This window comes from Crocodylus siamensis, chromosome 7, assembly GCF_052110815.1.
Source record: "Crocodylus siamensis isolate JL-2025a chromosome 7, ASM5211081v1, whole genome shotgun sequence".
In the NCBI taxonomy this organism is placed as follows: Eukaryota; Metazoa; Chordata; order Crocodylia; family Crocodylidae; genus Crocodylus; species Crocodylus siamensis.
Window position 1 is genome coordinate 19,795,363 of NC_143401.1, and position 24,103 is coordinate 19,819,465.

A 24,103-nucleotide genomic window follows, 5' to 3' on the forward strand; every position below is an offset into this window, starting at 1 on the left:
AATTAATCCCAAAATATACATCTCCACCACCAGGAGACACTTCTGAATAAATATGAGCAGGGCACTGCTCAACCCAATGCTCAGTTTTCATGTGCTAGCCTGTCAACTGACAGCCCTCCAGGCCTGTGTGTAAGGTACATTGCCCCAAATAAAAAGATGAGTTTGGGCTGGGATTATGGAGCAAAACCCACTTCAGGTCACCACAAACCACAGGTATGTACCACTGGAAGACACTCCTGAAGAAGTCTGGGCAGGCCACTTCCTGACTTGAGGCTCAATTTTTGCATGCCAGTCTGCCAACTCACAACCCCCCCATACATTCCTATCAATAAGGAGCTGATTTTGGGTTGGAATTATGGGGCAAAATCCTTTTCAGATGACCTCAAAATCCACCTCTCCACCACCTGGGGACTCTCCTGAAGAAGACTGGGCAGGTTCTTGCTTGGCCTGATGCTTGGTTTTTGAGAGCTAGCCTGCCACCACCTACCCTAGGCCTCTGCGAGTTGGCAGCGATCTGATCCAGCTTCGTATCCGGTTGCTTCAGATGGCCATGATCTGATCCAGAGCTCTGCACGGGGTTTCTGCCTTGATCTGGCCGAAGCAGCTCTGAAGCTTTGGAGCCGCCTCGGAGATCCAGTACAGTTCCCCCCAAACCCCTGCACTGATCTCCTTGAAACCTGTCAGGCTTCATCCTCTCTGCAGAGTCTACCATCTCCAAATATTTCATCCAAATAGGACAAAAAACAACAAAGTTATAGATATTTTATTATTTCCCCATTATACCCTATGGCCGGATCTCCGAGGCGGCTCTGCGGCGGCTCCAATGCGCTCTGAGAAGCTGAATGAGACAGCACTTCGACCCGGACGTGCTGCTTCGGACCCCAAAGCCTCTGAAACGTCTCTGGATCCAAAGCTCTGGCTGAAGGCTCGCACAGCCCTACCTACCCCTCAAGGCCCAGTTGCCAAGTACATTGTGCTAAGTAAGGAGTTTATTTTGGCCTGGGATTATGGGGCAAAACCCACATTAGATCACCTCAAACGACACATCTTCTTAACCAGAGGACTCTCCTGAATAAGTCTGGGCAGGATACTGCCTAACCTGAAGCTTGGTTTTCTCATGCCAGCCAGCTACCTGATAGCCCCACAGGCTTGTGTGCTATCTAAACTGCACCAAATAAGGGCTGAGGTTAGACTGGGATTTCCAGACAAAATCCTTTTTGGGTCACCCCAAACCACACCTCTCCACTGCTGGGAGACTCTCTCGAAGAAATCTTTTCAGGCCCCATTTGATCTTTGCCTGTTCCCCCAGAGGTTTCTATACATGACATTAAGTAAATTGGTAGTATAAGAGTTAGGTTGAAGCCATGAAGACATTAAGTTAGTTCAAATAAAACTATATACACATCTAGCTCTATAAGAAAATTACTAAACCATGCCTTCTCAAATGCCAGTTGCCAGCTTTTCAGAAATGGTACTCTATTCCCTTGCCTCTCAAATGCATTTCTTGTAGCCTGTATTTAGGCCTTCTGCATATCAGCAGAGAGAATTAAACCATGTCATAAGTCCTGTCCTGACCGATTCAACAGAGAACATCAGATCTATTCCCAAATTTATCACAGGTCACTAAAACAAAGGTTTTCTCATTGCAGGTACAAAGTGATTGGGGTAAAGTACTATACTGGCAACCATTTTTTATGGTTTCCACAAACTTGGTGTGACAGAGCTGGTGTTACTATGATGGAATTTGAGAATTACAAAAGGCAGGATGTGGAGATCACCGGCGGCTGCAGAAGAGTTCTCCAAAGTTCTTAGAAAGGAAAGCACACCAAACCATGTCATTGCTCTAGGAATGCCTCAGAAACAATAAAGATAATCAGCAAGGACATGCACAGATAGTTAAATACACACCAAAGCCTTACTCACAGGAAATTAGGAACATTGTACGTGCCGGTCAGGCCAGGTCAGGTTCACCTGATACTTACAGTAGATGGAACTACCTGTTATGGCCACGTGCCAGGAGGTGGTTAAATAACCTGCAACCTCTAGGGTGTCAACTGGCTTTGTGCAGAAGAGCGCCTTAGAGAGGGATACTAGTTTTACCCCTGGTGAAGGAAACTCCTTTTTCGGGGCAGTGTATTTATTACACAGGCCTGAGGGGTTGTCAGTTGTCAGGTTGGCACTCAAAAACTGAGCTTCAGTTTGGGCAGGACTTTACCCAGTCTTTTTAGGGAGAGTCCCCAAATGGCAGAGACATGCGTTTTGTTATGACCCAAAATGGGCTTTGCTACATAACTCCAGCCCAATGCAGCTCTTCATTCACGGCAATGCTTAGCACATGCCTTGGGGGCTGGCGCACAGCAGGCTGGCAAAGAAACTCAGGTTTAGGTCAGGTAGGAGCCTACCCAGACTTTTTCAGGAAAGTCTTCCAGTGGCAGAGACACATGGTTTGGGGTGACCTGAAAAGGATTTTGCCCCATAATCCCAGCCCAAACTAATTTCTTATTCATGGCAATGCACTCAGCACACAGGCCTCTGAGGCTATGAGTTGGCAGGCTAGCACATGAAAACCGAGCTTTGGGTTGGGCAGAGGCCTCAAAAGAGTACCCTGGTGGTAGAGAGATGTGTTTTGCGGTGACCTGAAAAGGATTTTGCCCAATAAACCCAGCCTAATCTCAGCTCTTTATTTAAAGCTATGTACTTGATAAATGATTTCTTATTGATTTATTTTAATTTGTATCCACAGCCAAATTTGCCCAAACCAATGCCAAATCCAAGTGTCCAAAACCATAAGTGGCCCTGCTACTGGCAAACATCCTCCACCTGCACCTGGGGCTTCAGATGTTTCCAAAACCTTTGGTGGGCATCCTACTTGCAGGTCCAAGCCCGGAGGCTTGGGGTTTGGATGCCCCTGAGTTTTCCTTGCCTTTCGCCATAGGGCCCTCAGAGCAAGCAAGGGAAGAGACTCCCATTTCCAGAAACTGGGCTTAAAGCCGCTGTACCTCGGCGAGTACTACATCATGCCAGAAGAGCAGTTTTCCCAGGTAGTGCTTCAGGAAAACTGCCCTCCTGGACACAGATATATGGTATTTTACCTGCCAGGTCAAGAAGCCACTACACTTGTCCTGAGCCTTCTAGAGCCCGATACATGATATTATTTGTCATTTGTATTAGTAAACTAGCCAATTACCTGTCATGAGTGATGGATTTAAAATTACGAAGGAGTGTTTACATGGCCGCCTCCACTCACACCCCCCACTTACCTTTGGGGCCAGCCAAGTAAACACTCCCTGCACTGCCACCTCCTCCTCCAGCCACCATTGCAGGGGCTCCCTGCCCCCACCCACCTCCACCTCCTCCCCTGAGCAGCAGGGCTTTCTTCCACCTCCCTGCTTTCCCTCTCCTTCATCTTTGCCGCCTCCCCCTCCCTGCTGGCTGTTGGGTGCATGCACGCACACCTCTGCCCCGTGTCTGCCTCCTCCCCGCCCAGGCCCACACAGCTAATCGCTGCCTGCCCTCTTGGCAGCACGTACACAGTTGACAAAAAGTTTTACAGACATGCAGACAGACAAAGACCTTTATTATATTAAAATATACATTTTTGATGAAATTCTAACTCCTTATCAGATCTAATTAATTACTAAAAACCTTTAATTGTTTAAAGATTAGCTTTGAAAAGGGAACCAAAGGAACCAGGAACAGGGAATAAGGAACTGGGAACAAGAAATGAACGTCAACCTCGTGTCAAGGCAAGCACCATGACAAGAAACACCTGTGAACCCGCATCAGAAACAATAGAACAATGCCTTTCTTCTAGGCTTGTGTTTCACCGGCTGGAACAAAGCCACCCACCAGCACTGGTGTGCTCCTCCATGTCTGCCCCAGATCTGCTACCAGAACACAGGAGTGGGCTTCTCTGTATTAAGTGGCAGAGATGCCCTACAGGCACTCCCCATAATCTGCTCTTGTGCACAAAGGCTTTTATAAACACAGGTGAGGGAGCAGTACAAGCCTGCTGATGGTGCTCTGAACCTCGTCTTCCTCTGAGCCAGAAACAAGTGGTGTCCACACATGCAGGGTCAGTTTGCACCACTGTGTAAATCATACCACTTTCATGTGTGCTGTTTGCTTAGGGGTTGGCTTAGCAAAACATTTGTGTTGACAGGGTATAAAAATAGTGCTTGCAAATAAAGTTGTCCTGAGACTGGGAGATAAATTTGTACTGTGATGGCAAGTCAATGTGTATCCTTCCTTTTTTCTTTTTTTTTTTTTTAAGAGATATGAATTGCTATTATAAAGAACCTACTTGGATGCTCTTCATGAAAGCATCCAACCTGAAACAGAGCAATCTGAGTAGGGACACCAGGAATACTCATCTTGGAGCTCCCTGTGCACCTGGACAAGCGGTCCAGGCTCTGATCCTCCCACCACCCAGCCCAGCCCAGCCGGGGCCCTCCTCCTCAGCCCCTGCTCCTGCCTGTGCCAAACTCTTCCCCTCACTGTGGCATCCTCAGTCTGGCCCTCCCCCCTTCTCCCCCCACACACTGATCTCCTGGGGTGGGGGGTGCACTCAGCCCTCCCAGCCTCAGATTGACTGCCAGAGGCTCCACAATCAACTGGTCAATCACGATCGACTGGTTGGTGACCACTGTCTTAGGGTGGGAAAGCTTTCAAACACAAGACATTCCTCATTAGGTCTGACCAGAACAAGCCAGGCACAGAACAGTTATGCGAAGGGTAAGAGACAGCCCCAGGAGTGGCAGACACAATTGTCAGAACTAAAAATAAGAAAGTTACTAGAAGATAATTGATTTTCCTACTAATTGATTTTCAAAAAAGAAGTGCTCAAAAACAAACAAACAAAGAAACCTACTCTCTTAAACTGTTTTTCTTTTTCTTTTTTTGTCAATTGTAAAGCTTTCCCCAGATGGACTTTTGTTAAAAAGTCCTTTCACTAAATTATTTTGTTTACCAAACAAAATCAGGCTCTTGGTAAATGACGGCTGTGACAAATGCTGTCAATTAAAAGACATTGCCAAGACTCCTAAAGACCTAAAAAAAAAAATAGGTCTATTTCATACCCTCCCAAATGAAATAATTCTCAAACCTTTCATATATTCCCTTTTACTTCTTGACATCTCAAGGTCAATTCAGCATTAATGTCCCCTGTTATTAAAGTATGGAATTATGCCATGTAATGTTCTAAACATGCTCTGGAGAATTTCACCCCAAACATCGTTTTGAAAGCAAGGAAGGCCTCTAAAAATTATATCAGTAAAGATATTATTATTCAAGAGTGTGCTACTGTTAATACCAGCAGTTCCTCTAAACCTCTATGTTCTTTTTCAGTATTTTGCAGATAGTAAATTAAATCCCAAACCTAGTTTCTTCCAGAGTGCCCTAGTTCATTCATTAAAAACAAGACACATTTCTTATAGCTGGTTTTGGACTTCCTGTGACGGAAGTATTACTCATGTGTGGCCAAATACCAATAAAAGAGTATGCTTGGCTGAAACATGGACATTGAGTCTTACTCCTGAGGGGACCACTGAAAATGGAGGTGCAGAAAGAAGTAATATATGTGACCAGTGTGATGAAGAAGGCAGGGTAGATTTGTACCTTATAGACTAAAGTGCCAATCTACCTTGCCTTTTGCCTATCTTCAGTTTAAGAGATTCTCACACATCATCACTCCTACTGCCAGGCCCTTCTCCCCCGGGAGCCGCAGGGTAGAGCACCGTCTCCCTCCACAACTAAGGAGGACTCTGGGACCACCCGCTTTGCCCAATCAGGGGCATGGACCAAGGTGGTCAAGTTGTGGCCTTGGCTCCACCAGTTGTGTGGATCCTCCTCTCTCTCCTCAGCCCATAGCCCAAGACTGGGAGGATCGATGAAAACACCACCTGAGCTCCCAGACCCCTAAGCCCCGCTCCCAACTCCCTGTAGCGCCTCATGACCTGGCTGGGGGTGCTCCGAGCCGTGTCATTGGTGCCCACATGAATAAGGAGCATGGGGTAGTGGTCTGTGGGCCGGAGGAGCTGCGGGATCCTCTCCGCAATGTCTCGGATGCAGGCCCCTGGGAAGCAGCAGACTTCCCGGGCTAAGGGGTTGGGGCGGCAGATTGTCCCCTCAGTGCCCCGCAGGATGGAGTCTCCCACAACAAACACCTTTCGCTTTGACTTGGGGAGAGCGGGGGCAGTAGCTGTGGTTGAGCCTGGGTTGCCTGCGGGAGCTGGCAACTGAGCAGGCTCTGCTGGGGCTGCAAGAGGTGCGAACCTGTTGCTAAGCTCCGGCGAGGGAGGGGCCTTGGTGCGGTGGGCCTTCGGGCCCTTGACCACCAGTTGTGGCCTTGGCTCCACCACGATCCGCTGGCTGGGAAACTGGCTCTGTGGTCGGACCCAGAGGGTTGTAATTGATGACAGTCACTCATCGTGGTGCCCTGTGACCAGTGGGGTCCCTCAAGGCTCTGTCCTGGGACCCATACTGTTCAACATCTTCATTAATGATGTGGACATTGGAGTCAGAAGCGGACTGGCCAAGTTTGCCGATGACACCAAACTTTGGGGCAAAGCATCCACGCCAGAAGATGGGCGGGTGATCCAGGCTGACCTGGACAAGCTCAGCAAATGGGTGGACGAGAACCTGATGGTGTTTAATACCGAAAAATGCAAGGTTCTCCACCTTGGGAGGAAAAACCTGCAGCATCCTTATAGGCTCGGCAGTGCTACGTTGGATAGCACTACAGAAGAAAGAGACTTGGGGGTCATCATTGACCACAAGATAAACATGAGCCTCCAATGCGATGCTGCAGCTAGTAAAGCGACCAAAACGCTGGCTTGCATCCATAGATGCTTCTCGAGCAAATCCCGGGACGTCATTCTCCCCTTGTACTCGGCCTTGGTGAGGCCGCAGCTGGAGTACTGCGTCCAGTTTTGGGCTCCACAATTCAAAAAGGATGTGGAGAAGCTTGAAAGAGTCCAGAGGAGAGCCATGCGCATGATCAGAGGTCAGGAAAACAGATCTTACGATGACAGGCTGAGAGCCATGCGACTCTTTAGCCTGGAAAAGCGTAGGCTCAGGGGTGATCTGATGGCCACCTATAAGTTTATCAGGGGTGACCACCAGGATCTGGGGGAACATTTGTTCACCAGAGCGCCCCAAGGGATGATGAGGTTGAACGGTCACAAACTCCTGCAAAACCGTTTCAGGCTGGACATAAGGAAGAATTTCTTTACTGTCCGAGTCCCCAAGGTCTGGAACAGTCTGCCAGCAGAGGTGGTTCAAGCACCTACATTGAACACCTTCAAGAGCAAATTTGATGCTTATCTTGCTGGGATCCTATGACCCCAGCTGACTTCCTGCCCTTTGGGCAGGGGGCTGGACTCGGTGATCTCCCGAGGTCCCTTCCAGCCCTAATGTCTATGCAATCTATGAAATCACAGTTACAAGGACCAGACTCTAAATAACCCACGAAGAACACTTCGTATCAGACATAACTGTAAATACGACTTGTGTTATGTTTCCAGGTAGAATCATAGAATATCAGGGTCAGAAGGGACCTCATGAGGTCAACTAGTCCAAACCCCTGCTCAAAACAGGGCCAACCCCAACTAGATCATCCCAGCCAAGGCTTTGCCTAGCTTGGTCTTAAACACCTCCAAGGATGGAAATTCCACAACCTCTCTGGGGAACCTGCTGCAGTGCTTTACTAGCCTCATCAAAGTTTTTCCTAATATCTAACAAACTTCCCTTGCTGGAACTTGAAACCATTGCTTCTTGTCCTGTCATCTGCTGCCACTGAAAACAGTCCAGCTCCATCCTCTTTGGACCCACCCTTCAGGTAGTTAAAGGCTATTATCAAATCTCCTCTCAGTCTTCTCGACTAAATAAACCCACTTCCCTCAGCCTCTCCTCAGAAGTCATGTGCCCCAGCCCACTAACCATTTTCATTGCCTTCCAATGGAGTCTCTCCAAGTTTATCCACATACTTTCGATAGTGGGGAGGCCCTAAATTGGAAGATGTGGCCTCACCAGTGCCAAATACACGAGAAGAATCACTTCCCTCAATCTGCTGGCAAAGTCTGCTTTTCTGAAGTCCTGGGTCTGTACTCTGTTGCTTGCCTTCCTTCATTTCTTCAGGATCCTGAACTCACTAATCTTGTGGTTGCTGCTGCTCACCCACCATGACATCATCTTTGGTGCTCTTCCCTCTGACTCTAACCCAGAAACTTTCAACAGGCCTAGCTCCAGTTTCCAGGTATGTTGGTAGGTTGGCTGACTTCAAATATTTATAGAGCGATCCACTCTAAAAGGTAAGAGCTTTCCCTAGGATTCTTTGTTCTTGTTTTCCTATCGTGGTCAACACACATTGCTAATAAAACACTAACACAGGTCAGTGAAAGAGGTGGTAGTAGAGTCCACACCTGATTCTCAGCTTGGTGCTGTGGTCAGTCGAACACCTTTGAGACAGGTAAAATCTCAGGGATTTCAAGATAGCAAAACAGCAGGTACTGTAGAATGCTGCCACTCTTCATAGTGAGAAAGAGGTAGTTAGACATGTTAGTCTTAAGTCAGGCAGAAGACAAGGTAGACACCGTATAGTCTAACTGAATCAGAGATGCATATGCTTTCATGAGCCACAGCTCACTTGATCAGATGCTTCATCAGCTTCAGCAAAGTTTATGCATCACTGATTCAGTTAGTCTGTAAGTTATACTTCTACCTTGCTTTCTACTACTCTTCATAGCTGTGTACTCTCTCTCTCATATGCCAGATTTTTCTGAAGACCTTCATTGGGAAAAGCATCTATGCCAGTTTTACTTGTTTTAGCTCTTTGCAGGGGAAATTTTTGTAGCTAACTGGCTGATTTTTAGTAATATCAACATAACAGCTCCGGCACTAGGCAAGTTATTGGCATTATATTCAAATTGCTCGATAAAACATTGCACAATATTTGTTTCTGCATTGTGCAGAAATTGCTGTGAGTTCTTTGGAAGCATTGCGCAAGTTTAAGACAATATGTCTAATTTTAAATGCTGGAAGTGATCTGGCTGTTTGTTTTAAAGTTGATCTTTGTGGGGATTGGAGAGTTGCCCAGTTACAATATGCATTTGATTTTCAGATGCATTTCTGAATACTTGCAAGCGTCTGTAAACAGAGTGAGAAACAAGGAATTATCTTGAGTAATTCATTTTTCATGTATTTGCCAGGACTGGTACGTGCAATTCTGTGGGTCTTTTTCTTACTGATCTCTTATTCCTGCAAAAAGTTAGCTTTGTGAAAGCATTACTGATAGTTCTAACCCTATGATCAGAAGACACAGGTGGGGATAGAACAGTATACAAGTTATTTTGTCCCTTTGTCACATATTGCCTTTGGGTACTTTTGAGGCCATAAACAGAGCAGCATTTTCTGGCTCAGTATTCATCAGCTTTTGCAATTTCATCCTAGAGACAGGAGTTAGAAGACACCTCCTTGGTATATCAAAAACAACTGATCTTGTGAAAAGTGAAGACTACAGAAGAGATCATGGTTTTGTATTATGAATGTAGTTTGTAAATGAAAGGGAGACATACAGCACCTTCTAGTGTGGACAGGCTCTCATAGCACTTAGATCTCTTAGAGGATCTCAGAATTATTCAAAATAAGACTTTCTTGTGTCCACCCCCTAAGTTCCCATCCATAAATTATTTGGTGTCTTATTCTGCATTAATTAATCCACTTTGAAGTCAATTAAATTGCATTCAGGATCTGTCCCATCACTCCAAATCTTCACACACTCATCTAGCAGACTCATATATACATAGAACAGGAAGGATGACAAGATATAACTATGAGGGACCCCACAGGAAAGCCCCGAGGGGATGATGAGCACTCTCCCATTACTATCCCCTGTCATTTTCCCGGTAGGAAAGAACAGAATCAATTCAGAGCTGGCCTGCAACTACCCACCAAGTCATGCAAATATTTTATCAGCGCCTCATGGTCAACTGTATTAAAGGCTCCTGAAGGACTGAGTCAGATCAGCAGGGCACAGTTTCCCCTGTCAATTTCCATGCAAAGATTATCATCAAAGGCCATGAGTACGTTCTCAGTGCTGTATCCATGGTGGAAGCCAGACTGACAGGGGTCCAGGAAACCAATGGCATCCAGATGCATCTGGAACTCTTTGGTCCTTCAATGACCTTCCCTAGAAAAGGAAGTTGGAGACAGGTGATAACTGTCTAAGGGGTCAGCATCAAGTGATGGCTTCTTGAGCAGAGACTGGACAACTTCAGAGTATCCAGAACCCTGCCCTCCTAAAGAGGAGTGTTGGGGCCACTGATCACAGAGGTTCTCAGTCTCTACCAGCTGGCTTTTGTAAACTAGGACAGGCACAGGGCAGTTCGCAGCTGGTTGTCCTTGTCCCTCCAAGCACATCCTCTGCATCAGTAGGTAATAGTCATTTAAAATGATCCATATAAATAGGACAAGGCCAGGGTCTCTCAACCCCAAACTCTGACAGCAGCAAAAGGATTGGTCCCCAGACTGCCACATCAGGTGATTTTTTGTTTGCAAAGTAGGTGGTGGTATTCTGAGGCATGTGGTGTTTAGGTTGCATCTTGCTTGCTCTTGTTTTTTTGGTATTAAGGCTGTTGGGGTCCGGGTGCTCTAGTGATGCTAGTGAGTGGCCTCCTGGAATCTGGGTGCAGCACAGAAAGAATAACTCATTGGTGTTCAGTGGTGAAAACTCAGAGATTTATTGTCACTCAGACAGTACACTGGCTGGTCTGTCTAGTGCCAACCCAACTCAGTAAAACTGCCAGAACACGGCAGCAACTCCTTGCTTTAAATACCCTCTGCTACATAGCTACAAAGAAATGAATACAGCACCCCCATCTATACCCCAAATACCCATGTTTTCATGCTAGTGCTTATCTATCTTTCTGTCCAGATATCTATTTCTACTTGTCTGTTTGCCAAGGTCATACCTAGCCCGTTTGGTTCTTCCATTATCTCAGTACCTGCCTTCATTAATTTTACTTTGCTCCTATTACTACCTTCTCATACCAGCTTCTTTGCTCATTAATGGGTTTTTACTTCTTACATTTCTTCTAGTCACCCAGTGGTCAGTGGTGCCTGTTCCCAAGCTCTCTCTCAAAGCCTTAGCATAAATGGAAGTCCCACAGATGGCAAACTCATTACAGCTGACTGAAGCAGGCTCAGTTTCTGGGCAGAGAAAAACTGGATTAACCTAGCCATTCACTACCAAGAACAGTTCTGCTGGATGACACTTTGCAGATGCAATAGTAGTGGAGAAGAGAAGCTTTGTTGTCATCCCCACTGCCACACTATAGTTCTTTAAGGAAGATCTATGCTGGAATTGGTTGGCTTTAGCACAGGTTGAGAGTCACCTGTACTCTAGCCACCTACCTTCCCATTTAAACTGCCTCAGTTTCCTCCATGTACTGGGAGACCGTTGCTGCCATAGTGGTGGGAGCAGATATCTAGGTGCCACCGCAGTTCTACATGTGCGGCAGACTTGCTTAAACAAGTACTAAATGACTGCACAGTATTACTGTGCAGTCCCATTGCCACACAGTTATTTTTAACTACTAGTGCACAGTAGCAACGAGCTATTGCACAGTAGCATTGACATCATGGTTTGTGCCTGGTGACACTACAGTGCGTAGCTTGTTGCTATACTGACACAGCATCTCGTGTAGATGCACCCACTGAGTCTGTAGCGTGCTATGCCACAGATTGAGTAGGCCATCAAGATCAGTAGGAACGTGCCCTAGAAGGTTCTGAAACCTTACTGGCTCAGCGAGTCTCCAGGAATGAACTAGCCTAGCTAGTCCATCACCCTGACAGGGGCAACAAAAGACAGAGATCTGTAATCTAACAATGACAGAGGTTTCTTGACAACCTCCCTGATAATCTGAGCTCCAGTATCTAACTAGGCACAAAACATTAGGTCCAGCATGTGTCCTGCTTAATTGGTCAACCCATTTACTAACTTATAGCTCCATGGTTGAGCAGGACTTCTTGGCATCCATGTCCAACCCCAAAGAGCTGGCCTCAGCATGAACATTTAAGTACCCTAAGACAATAAGACTGGCATCCACAACACAACCACCAAGACCAATTTGGCTAGTTCAGTCAGGGGTTCAGTCATGCAGTGGGGTGGCCAGTACACCATCAGCATTCCCAATCTATCCCCAGCCTCAAACATCAGGCACATATTTTACTCTGACAAATTGGCAATGGATACCTTCTATGGGCTGGATTTTTCTTGGAAACCAGTGGCATTTTACTTCCTGTCCTCCAGTCTTAGGCTGATGCCCCACACAGTATGCAGCAGGAACCTACACAGAGGAAAGATTACAAGCTTGTGCTACATGTAATTTGCATGGTGAGTGTAATTTGTAATGTGAATAAGAAAACATTGCTGGAGTGGTACTTGTGCATTTATCTTTAAGAAGTTAAAGCAATGTGTTTGCCAGGTAGACACACTATCAAGATAAACAATAGATAAAAGATAAAGTATCACCTGCAATATGTTCACCTCATAAAATTCTTTTAGTACATAACAATAAAGTAAAAACAAAACTAAACAAAAAACCAGCAGGACAGTACAGTTGCAAGTTATATTAAAAAAACAAAACAAAAAACCACCCAGCAAGAACCTGCAGGTTGGGTCAATTCTACTGTAATAAATATACCAGGGATAAATGGCTAAGAATATGCTTGGATCCAAGAAAAATGAACAAAGAAAAGAAAAAGGAATATACTCAATCCCACTGAATAATAACTCCTAAGTTAATGAAGACTACAGCTTCTTTTCTCTTAGACCCCAGCAGTGGACTTTAGCAAGTGCAACTTGATAGCAGAAATTCTAGACTTGGCATATTCAGTATACCAGTTTGCAGGGATAAGTTTGAGACTTCCCTTTGGTACCTGTTCATCCTCTGAAGTAGATCAAAGGATGCTACAGCAGACATTTGAAGAAGTTAAATGTTATATAGATTAGTGTTTTTTGATCCATGGATTGCAACCAAAAGTGGGTCTCAAGAAGATTTTAAAGGGTTGCAGGGAGGCCTGAGGGAAATGCTGCAAGGCTGCATGGAGTTGGCACACAGTTGGGGGTGGGGGTATGGCAAGCATGCAGCAGGGCAGCATAAAGCAGCTTGAGAGGGAAGGAGGGGGCCAGATGCAGCAGCTGGAAGGGAAGGGGGTGAGGGAGAGAGTGAGAGACACTCTGGGGGCTGGGGACCAGGAGGGTGGGGGTCACAGTGAACTGATAGTTATGCTAATGGGTCCCAGTGTAAAAAGAGGTTGAGAACCACTGATATAGATCATATACAGAAGTGGAAGAAATACCAGACAAGACCATGATGAGCTTAGGGGAGTGTTGCACTGGCAGTGTGAAAGCTATCTGTTACAGAATGAGAGCACCATACAAAGTGGTTCTGCCAGATTAAAATACTGACAAAAAAAATCAAAAATCTGATGACTCAAAAACTGCTGTGGTAACAAGAGGGCCAACCTAACCACCAAGGCTGAATTGCAAAGATTCTGGAAATGGTTGCTTAGCTGGGTAAATATACAACACACATCACCCATAATGTTTCTATTCAAAATACAGAGAAGTGTGCTTGTTTCAAAATACAAGCATATCTGTCGTCAAAGTTTCCGCTGCCCCCTCAGCTAACCAGGCTGTAGGTCCAGCTGCGGCCACCCATGACCCCCGACCCTGCAGATTTACAGGATGGTTGTCTGCAGACAGCCTCCAGCATGAGGTGCATGTAGTGCGCCATGGTGCAGAAGCACAGGGAGTGGCTGGGGCACTACATGCTGCCCCACACCACTGGCTGGGGCTGGAGCTGAAGCACAGTGAGGAGGACCCATGCATGCTGTGCTTCACAGCAGCAGCATGAATCCAAGCGTGGCTTTGGCCTGGGCCATGCTGTGGGCAGCAGGAGGAGGGCAAGAGGCTCCAGGTGGCCTCTGTCCCATCCATGGTGGCTCCAGCATGTGTGGGCAGTGGTGAAGTGAGTCTAACCCCAGCACAGGCTGGAGGGAGGATGAGGACATGCCTGTGGCACCTCTCCACTCCATGCTGGGAGTCCCATGCCATGCCAGGCAGTCTGGCTATGGCTTGCTGGCCCCCTGGACAGCATCTCCTGGACACCTCGCCCCTGCCCCTGAGACTATGGGCACCAGCCCCTGTTGCCACCAGCTTGCCAATGCAGCTCCCCATCTACCACCCCAGAAGGATCTCCCTACCCTCTTCCCCCACCAAAGGGACAAGCACCTCTGGGTGGACCCAGCTGGCAACAGCATAGAGCTGGGTTCACCAGCAGCACAGAGTGCTGCCTCAGACCCCCAGATTTACCTGCAGGCAGCTGCGGGAACTGCTCCCAGCACCCTGCCTGGCTGTATTGCCAGATGTGTGCACATGCCCACACACATGCAGTGCACCTTGCCTCCAGTTGCCCTCCCTCCACTCCCCCCAGCCCCAAGCAGATCCTTGCAGGCTGGAACTCTGCCAGCCTGCAAGGGGAAACCTGTAGTTTTCTGCTTCAACGTGGAAAATCTGTGGTTTTCTTCTTTAAAAAAGGGAAAATCTGCATTTTTCCATAGGAAACAGAAAACCTGGATCCTTGGTTATCAGTCATACACTGCAGATCTGTTTTTGCAAGGGATGATACATCTAAAGAAATTAATAGTGACTGGGCTGCTACATTGCTCCCCAAACCTTAAAATACCTGTAAAGCAGTTGGATGCTGTTAACAAACATAAGGTGTTATTCCCACAGTCAAATGGAATGAGATAATGAGAGCTGAACTGTGCTAAAGGAGGTTCTCAGCCAAGGGTAGGGAGGCAAAGTAGCATATCTTGCAGAATGGGATGATGATCAAGGGGCCCTCCCCATTGGGAGCCAGTTCAAACCCAGACATAATAGGGCTTACAGAAACATGGTGGGATTCATTCCATGACTGGGCAGTTAGCATTAGAGGCTATAGGCTTTACAGATGGGATAGAGAAGGAAGGAAAGGTGGGGGTATGGCGCTCTGTCAAGGAGTGTGATGGCCAGAACCAAAGAAATTAATAAGCAATAAATATGTGCTTCTTGGAGGCATTTGGAACTTTTGTCTAATATACAGCTTGTATTTTTGTATGCAAATGTAACTTGTAATTGTTTGTGGAACTGACTAGGCCTCAAAGACAAAGCTCTAGCTGTGAAATTAGCTGACCTAATAGTTCTTTCTTGCTCAGAGTTTAGCCTTGATGATAATAAAAACTAGATTCAACTGCCCAGCTTATCTAGTACATTTTAAGAAAGTACATCTCAAAAAGCATAGTCAGAGAGATTTGAAGGGGCTGGATTTAGGCAAGGTAATGTTAATTTTAAACCTGAAGATGTTGTGTTGCAATTTGCTTATTGAATAAACCCAAGCTTGGGCAGTAACTTATTATAATAATTTCTAACACCTTTTAACCCCATAAGATAACAGCTATAAAGCAATATTATGAATGGCTATATAACTAAAAATTAGCATAATTAGAATATAAAAGAACATACACGTCATAGTAATCCTTGGGAAGGATGGAACAGAAGGGTCATTGCTGTCCCTTACCCCACAGATCTCTCTTACTCCCTGTGAGAGCGAGACCAGATCCTGACTGAAGGGCTTCCACTGGTATCCTTCGAGCAGCCCAGTTCAGAAACATCTGACTTCGCTGATTCAACTTGCCATACATCTTCTAACTGAGGGACTACCGATCACTTACTAACCAAGTGGAAACTCTTGGTTAATTTCTTTATCTGTTTTATTATCATTGTCAATTTTATTCTGCATTGTTAAGTTGTCTGCTTATTAACTTAACCCTTTTATTAACTATTATATATGCAAACTATCTATATCTTTTGTTCTCATAAGTAAAATTCATTCTTTTTTGTAAGTAAAACTTGTCATTTCTTTCCTTTCCAACATCACCTTCTCCATCGCAAACCAAAAAGCCCAGTGGCCAATAAAGTTGCAGTGCTCAGTCAGTCTGCAACTAAATTGCTATACTCACAGTGCCCAGCTGGCCTGTGACAAAGGAGCAATACACATCCTCTGCCAGCAGAACGCAGTCAGAGGAGGGGCAAGCTGAAATGCTCTGGGTCAAGATACAAGGGAGCCATGGGTAGAGGGATTTAACAGTGGGGATCTACTAAAGACCCCCCAGCCAAGGGGAGGAGATGGACCAGGAATTTTCAGGCCAGCTTGCAGAGGCACTTAAGGCAAGGGATGTAGTTGTCATGGGTGATTTAAATTACCCGGACATCTGCTGGGAGGAACAGTCAGCCATGTCAGAACTTTCCAGGAGGTTCCTGGCTGAAATACAGGACCTCCACTTAATTCAGGAGGTGCACAGTCCCACCAGAGAGAATACCCTGTTGGACCTGGTCCTAGCCACAGGCGATGACCTGGTAAGGGGCCTCCAGGTCCTTGACCACCTGGGTGATAGCGATCATCGCTTGCTGGAATTCACCATACAGCGCAGGGTGTCAAGGGCCTGCAGCAAGGCGGTAGCCCTAGACTTCAAGAGGACCAACTTCAACAAGTTGAGATTAGTGGGAAAGGCGCTGGGGTTCTCGAGAGCAGGGGATCTTAGTGCCCAAGATGAGTGGTCATTCCTTAAGGAGACGATACTCAGGGCCCCAGGGGTGACCATCCCAACAAGAAGCAAGGGGGGAAGGAGTGCCCAAAAGCCCCCCTGGCTCACCATGGGTGTACAGAAATGCCTGATTGCCAAAAAGGCAGTGTAAACCTGGTGGAAAGGGGGTGCTCTCTCCAAAGCGGAGTATACCTCCTCTGCTCAGGTCTGTAGGTGGGCTGTCAGGAAAGCTAAGGCGGACATAGAGCTAGGACTGGCATCCAAAATCAAAGATAATAAAAAATCCTGTCAAATATTTAGGGAGGATGAAGAAAGCACTGAGAAATGTGGGGCCCCTGCAAGATCCTCTAGGCAATCTGGTGGTTGCGCCAGAGGAGAAAGCAGATCTCTTTAACCAATTCTTCACCTCCATTTTTTTGGGCAGGGACCGGGACTTCCCCACCGTGATGCAAGACCGACTCGAGGGGAATGCTTCCAGACCTCAGGTTGGAGAGGACCAGGTTAGAGAGCTTCTGGAGGGGCTGGATGTGTTCAGATCAGCAGGTCCAGATGTTCTCCACCCCAGGGTGTTGAGGGAGCTAGCAGGGGTTATTTCAGGGCCCTTGGCATGGCTTTACGAGCGCGCATGGCGCTCGGGCCAGGTGCCAGATGATTGAAAGATAGCCAATGTGGTCCCCATCTTTAAAAAAGGGAGGAGGGAGGACCCGGGCAACTATAGGCCCGTCAGTCTTGCCTCAATCCTAGGGAAACTCTTTGAGAAGATCATCAAGGAGCACATCTACGATAGGCTGGCTTCAGGGATAATGCTCAAGGGCAACCAGCACAGTTTCATTAGGGGCAGGTCATGTCAGACCAACCTGATTGCCTTTTATGATCAGGTCACAAAAGCATTGGATGCAGGTGTCGCCATGGATGTAGTCTTTCTGGACTTCGGCAAGGCCTTTGACACCGTCTCCCACCCCATCCTCATTAAAAAACTAGGTGACTGTGGCATTGATGCCTACAGTCAGATGGATTGCAGATTGGCTGAAGGGTTATACTCAGAGGGTGGTAGTGGATGGGTCATATTCAACTTGGGGGGAAGAGGGCTGCCTTGTACTCTCAGTCATGGTGCTAAGTTTGTACTGGCCCCTGTCCGGTAAGGAGTGACCTAGTACACCCCAGCCTTACGGGCTATGCGTGGCTCCTTCCAACCCCAATACCACGCCCCAGCCCGCCCGCCCTGGGGCCCCTGCTCCCGCGCCCTCCGCCCGCCCTGGGGCCCCTGCTCCTGCGCTTCCCGCAGTCACCCGCACTTGGGCCTGTGCCGCGCACTTCCCGCGCCCGGGGCTCAGGCAGCCTTAGCCTCACCTGGCCCCAGACCCCTTCCAGGGTCCTCACCCGCACTGGGGCCTGTCCTGATATCGCCCCCACACGGGGCTGGGGTCAAGACACCCCCCCACCTGCAGTGCCACCCCGGCGCCAACTGCTGTGCCTTCCCTGGCACCTGCTCACTGTGCCCTTACGGGGCACCAGGAACCCCCGCGCTACTGGGGAGTTCCCCTGAGGCCTCCTCCTCCAACCCCTACAGCCTCACCCGGTCCTCCAGTCTTACACAAACAACCCAACAGAAACCCAAAGCCATAAGCCAACCAGCTGTAACACAAAATAAGCCTCCTGGCTATAACATACATTCAGCACCACCCTGGCTATACTCATCTCCCTTTCAGGGTTCTCTCCACTCCATGCCATCCTGCAGAGGCTCAGGCAGTCAGGTAATTAGGCAGTCAGACTGCTCTGCTCTGCTCTGCTCTGCTCTGCTCTGCTCTGCTCTGCTGCAGAACTATTGCTCCTCCACCTGCCATAGGGGAACTGGCTCTGGCCACAGCCTGGCTGCCTATAGAGGCCAGGCCCTGCCCCCTTCTGGCCAGCTGACCAACATTGGTTGCCCCAGCAACCCTCACCTGTGCTGCCTTGTTGATTGGCAGCTGTCCTTATTACTATTACTAGTAGCGAGCACCTTAGTGCTCTGCTACACCCTTCTTGAGAGCACGGAGGCAGAAAGGGATCTTGGAGTCATTATTGACTCCAAGATGAACATGGGCCGACAATGCAAGGTCACGGTTGGCAGGGCTAACCACACCTTGTTGTGCATTCACAGGTGCATCTCTAGCAGGAACAAGGAGGTGATCCTCCTCCTCTATGCAAAACTGGTCAGGCCTCAGCTGGAGCACTGTGTCCAGTTCTGTGCGTCACACTTTGGGAGGGATGTGGACAACATTGAGAGGGTCCAGAGGAGGGCTACCCGCATGATCCAGGGACAACAGGGCAGACCCTACAATGAGAGACTGCGGGACCTGAACCTGTTCAGCCTTCACAAGAGAAGGCTGAGGGGGGACCTGGTGACCGTCTATAAACACACTAGGGGGGACCAGAAGGGTTTGGGAGAGAACTTGTTTCCCCTAGCGCCCCCTGGCATAACAAGGAATAACGGCCACAAGTTGTTGGAGAGTAGGTTTAGATCAGACATCTGTAAGAACTACTTCACAGTCAGGGCAGCTAGGATCTGGAACCAACTTCCAAGGGAAGTGGTGCTGGCTCCTACCCTGGGGGTCATTAAGAAGAGGCTTGATGCCTACCTGGCTGGAGTCATCTGAGCCCAGTTTTTCTCTTGCTAAGGTGGGTGATCAGACTTGAAGATCTACGAGGTCCCTTCCGACCCTATTTCTATGATTCTGTGATTGGAGAATTATTCAATACCCACTTGTCTGGAGGTTGCTATCCCCCTTAAGTAAAATAGTTCCACCTAACCTAGAATAGAGTAGTGCATCCCAGTGGACCTGATTAGGAAGGTGTGGTGGGAACTGGGACTAATAAAAGGAGAAAGAAGCATGAAGAGCAGTTAGATGGCTGCAGAACTTCCCAGGAGGGGGCAGCCATTGAGGAACCTGGAGAAGGCTGAAAGTAGCAGAGCTGAGAACTGAAGAGCCTGGGCTGGAGAAGGCTGAAGCTAGAGTGTGCAGGGGAAGGACTGACTTCCTGACTTCCCTGTGCTGGAGAGATGGAGTAGGAAGACTGGAGAAGGGTTGGAGCAGGAGCGCAGCTGACAGGTTTGCTGTCTGGCTTCTCCTGGGTGGGAAAGTTCAAGTCACACAGCTTTAAAGGCCTGAGAGCATTGTAACCAAGTCTCATGAGGAAAAAAAAATGGCACTGCCTTCAAACATCAGCCCAAGACAAGCCCAGCCCATTTCAAAGAGAGGGAAGTGGGGGTACTTATCAACCTGTGACTCTCAAAAAATTTAAGTGACTTTTTAAAAAAACAGGCCCAATTGTACTTATAAGTGGACTTGGCAACACTGCCTGAGCTGAGAGAAAGAGATGTATATGCTGGATGGTGCATGTAAAGGGAAGTCTTTCAGTTCACCAGCATGTTAGCACAAATCCTGGTGAAGCTCCAACTGTGTTGGAGGTGACATCAGTATGCTGGTGACACCCAGCTCTACTTGCTTCCTTTCTAACCCAGTCTTTTCCCAGAACCTGACTGCTGTTGGGAATGAATCAATTGAAACAGAATCCGGATGAGACAGAGGTGGTAGGCAGACCACTTGGGAGTAAACGTGATATTAATTGTTGATAGGGTTCAGCCTTCCCTTGTCACTCAGGTTGTCATGAGGGGCTCCAGGATCCTTTTCGCACCTGGATTTTCAGGTGGTGGCTGTGGCTAGAAGCATCTTTCATTAATTTAATCTGAAAGGCTGAAACCCTTTCTTTCAGACTGATCTGGCCACCATCATCTGTGCCTTAGTCACCTCAAGAATAGATTACTGCAATGCATTCTACATAGAGCTGCCCTTAAAGCTGTTCAGAAGCTGCAGCTAGTGCAAAATGCAGCTGCCCACTTCCTGATAGAGGTGGGCTGCCGGGACCATGCAACTCCAGACCTCCAGCATCTGCACTGGCTCCCAGTAGCCTTCCAGGCACCATTCAAAGTGCTGGTTTTGGCGTATAAGGCCCTAAATGATGTGGAACCTACAGAGCTAAGGGATCACCATCTCTACTGTGCCCCATAGCAATCCCCGAGGTTAGCCATGAGCATCAGTACCATCAATACACAAAATCCACTTGGCAAAAACACATGGGAGGTTGTTCTTGGTAGTTGCTTTTCAACTCTGGAACTCCCGGTCTCTGAAGGCCTACCGGGAGTCCAACCTGGATGTCTTTTGCAACTACTATAAAACCTTTTTACTAGGGCAGAAATTTAGCAGCCAAAGCTAGGCCGAGACAGTGTTTAGCAGACCTCAGCTTTAATTTTAAGTTGTTCCATTTCCCTTACCATAACCCACCCTGAACCTTTGTTGGCAACGGCAATATATAAATAGCTTAAATAAATACATAAATATTGGAGCTACATCATGGTTCAGCCCTTAGGGTGTTGTATGATTTCAGAGGGTACAGTGGCACAGCTATGTAGACAATGTTAACAAAATAATGGGTTGTAATATTTAACAGAAACAGCTGACTAGTATGTGGTTTGGGCAATGGTGCCAATACTCAGGGCACTGTGAAAAGAACCACAGAAGCTTTGATTGTAAGAGGAAATCAAACACCTGAGGTCCTCAGTGCTCAGGCTTTTGTGCTCTGGAATGGCACTTGGAAAACCCCAGTTCAAATCCCTATCCTGCCGCAGTATTCCTGTGCAGCCTTGGGCAGATTGCTGAACGTCAGGTACAATTTGTTCTCATAGGTATTTCCACTTAGATGTTATAAAAGTTAGGTGTTTTTACCTTCAATCAGGTGATCCAGATGAGCTGGGTAAGTCACTGAGGATCTATGGACAGATACTGGAGAGAACTAAGCACCTCTGATGGTGCCCCTTGCTGTCCTTTTTGCTCTGATGAGCAGTTAGCCCTGTTATTCTCAAGTCAGGCAGAAGGCAGGTGTAATGGGGGGCACCCCCCAGGGGTGGCAGTGGCACCCCATGATGGTTATGCTACACCTGTTCTCCTACGTCAGCTCTCCAGCTTGGCCTCACCCATTCACCTGTTGCACCTTGATGTTTGAGTTAGTATAGCGCTACAAGAAGCTGCCCACAGGGAACCAGAGTTCAGCTTTTAATGCCTTGCTCCACCATGCTCATCATTAGGCTGCCAGTCTGCCCTGTCTTCAACGTTGCTCTTGGTCAGAGCAGGGCTTTGTCTCTCCCTCTGCTTGTTTCACTCTGGCCTGGGCCTGGCTTTGTCTGTGCTTCAGCCCTTCTTCTCAGGCCTTAGTCCCCCACAGCTCACCAGATCCCAGACCCCTGCAGGGCTCCATCCAGGCTTTAGCTCCTCATACCGTGGAGTGACATGCATGGTCTCCTCCTCCTCTCCTTTAAATCACTCCAAACCTCACAGTAAACCCAAACCAAGCATCCAACTTATCTCTCTGTTGTCTGTTTGCAGCTCCCTGCAGAGCCCCAGCTTTAAGGGTTCCAGTTACACTGACCTCTTAGCCCTGTGCAGATGAGAAGAATGTAGTAGAACCACTGGGCCCTTTAGTCACTCTTAAAGGTGTCACCCTGCTCTGCCTTTAAGTCTAATTCATTTTCTTTTATTGGTGACAGTCTACTTCACCAGAAACTGATGTAGGTGCTTCCCTGCCCTGCTACAGCAAGGGACCGCAGCCCCTGCTACTGGAAGGAAGCAGGTGCAGTGTGGCAGAACGCAGGCTGGGAAGGATGTGGCATGCAGACAGCTGAGTGGCAGGGCTGAGCAGCTAATGAAGAGACTGAGAGCTCTAGTGGATTTGGGATGGGCAGCACCTGGGTCCTGTTTTTCAAAGGACCAGGTGAGGTGCCAGGAGGGGGAGGCATCAAGGGATCAGCCCAGGCACAATTAGGTCAGTGCAGGGGCACAGCATAGGGCAGGCAGGCATGTGAGGATGCAGTGCCAGGCACCAGCTGCAGGGTCTGGTCAGGCTGCTGCAGGTAGCCTAGGGCCAGATGGAGCAGGACCTAGTGGCCAGCAGCTGGATGGCGTGGGCCTGACAGCTGTGCAGCATGCAGTGCCAGGGAGCAGCACCAGGGTGTAGACAGATTGCTGCAGCTGCCTTGGGGCCTTTCCTAGGGGATGTGGTGGCCAGCAGTGGCCACAAGATGCTAGCAAGTGCCCCTGGGTCCCAGCATCCACACAGGCTTTTAAGGGCCTGGGGCTGGGGCAAGCATAGAGCTGGCCCAGCCCTGGGGTACAAGAGGCTCCCAACCCCAGAGCCTTGGGGCTAGCCTGAGACTGCTCCCCTAGCCGTGGGGCTGACTGGGAGCAACGTTGCTCTTGGTCAGTGTCTACATGTGTACTACTGTGCAGTAAGTGGTCGTGAGTAAATTTTCTACTTTTTTTACAGGTAGCAAATTTACTCATGAGTAGAGAAAGATAGTACATGGTAAGCATCTGCACATGTAGATGCAGATGCTTACTGTGCGGTATTTTTTGCTAATCATGAGTAAAGTGTCTTGTGTAGATGTACCCAGTGTTAAGAGTAGAAACCTAACTAATAACCTCTGAGGCCATCCTAGATAAACAGTTGTTAAGTATTTATCATAAATTCTTCATGTTGCTGAGGAGGAGGTCTTCCTGAACAACCCCTTTGCTTACCATATATTAGGCCAGGTTGCTGAGAGATGCATGTCATTAATGATTGTATATAAATTATTATAAACTTGGGGGAAGTGGGGAATCATGGCCCTGAGTTGCTGAAAGAACTGAATAAGAGCTCAGAGTTTTTGCTATCTGATCTACATCTATCCTCCCAGGCGTGCATTTTCATTATCTGATCTCAATGCTAGTTAATCTTGTGTTTAGTTTTCCAGTAAAGTAATTCGCTTGAGAAGAGACAGGTGTGCTCTATTTTTATTCCAGGACCCTGTCTGACAAAGTAATCTCCCTTTGTCCCAATTTTGGGATAGAGGCCTTCCTTTCAGTGCTGCCTTGTGGATCTGCCCCCCTTCCCATGAATGGTGCATGCCCCCGGTGGCTGGGGGAGGCACAGTGGCAGCGGGAGTGGCGGGAGCGTGGCAGCAGTGAGCAGGGAGCTCCCACAGATGCCGCTGGCACTGTCAGCTGCCAGCAGTGTCAGCAGCCAGTGGGAATTGTGGACCGTCCACAGATGCCGCCGGTGGTGTCAGTGGCAAGTGGCGACTGCCTGCAGGTGCCACCGACAGTGTTGGCAGCGCCTTTTTGTAGAGGGTGCACTGCCAAGCTCAGGGGGTGCACATGCACCCACGTGCACCCCCTATGGGTCGCCCCAGCCCCTTCCCATCAGCTATTGGGAGACTTGTTGTTTGGGTTCTTTTGCATGCAAAGAGCACAGAATCGCTACTCCCCAAATCTTACTTATCTGCATCAATCCCACTGTATCCAAGGCTCCAACGCACCAGCTACGTGCAAACCAAACCTAGTTTTTAATAACTGATACTGATACAGTCTATTGTACTAGGCAAATG

The 24,103-nt window shown here is 48.0% G+C and overlaps 1 protein-coding gene across 1 annotated transcript in view; it reads left to right on the plus strand.

The window, feature by feature from the left end:
- The first annotated feature begins 175 nt into the window (after positions 1-175).
- LOC149859568 (beta-microseminoprotein J1-like) overlaps positions 176-24,103 on the plus strand; it is a 47,571-nt gene continuing 23,643 nt past the window's right edge. The window contains exons 1-2 of the mRNA XM_090058030.1: positions 176-213; positions 2,936-3,041. Coding sequence (XP_089914156.1) covers positions 176-213; positions 2,936-3,041 — 144 coding nt within the window. The remainder of the gene's footprint in view (positions 214-2,935; positions 3,042-24,103) is intronic.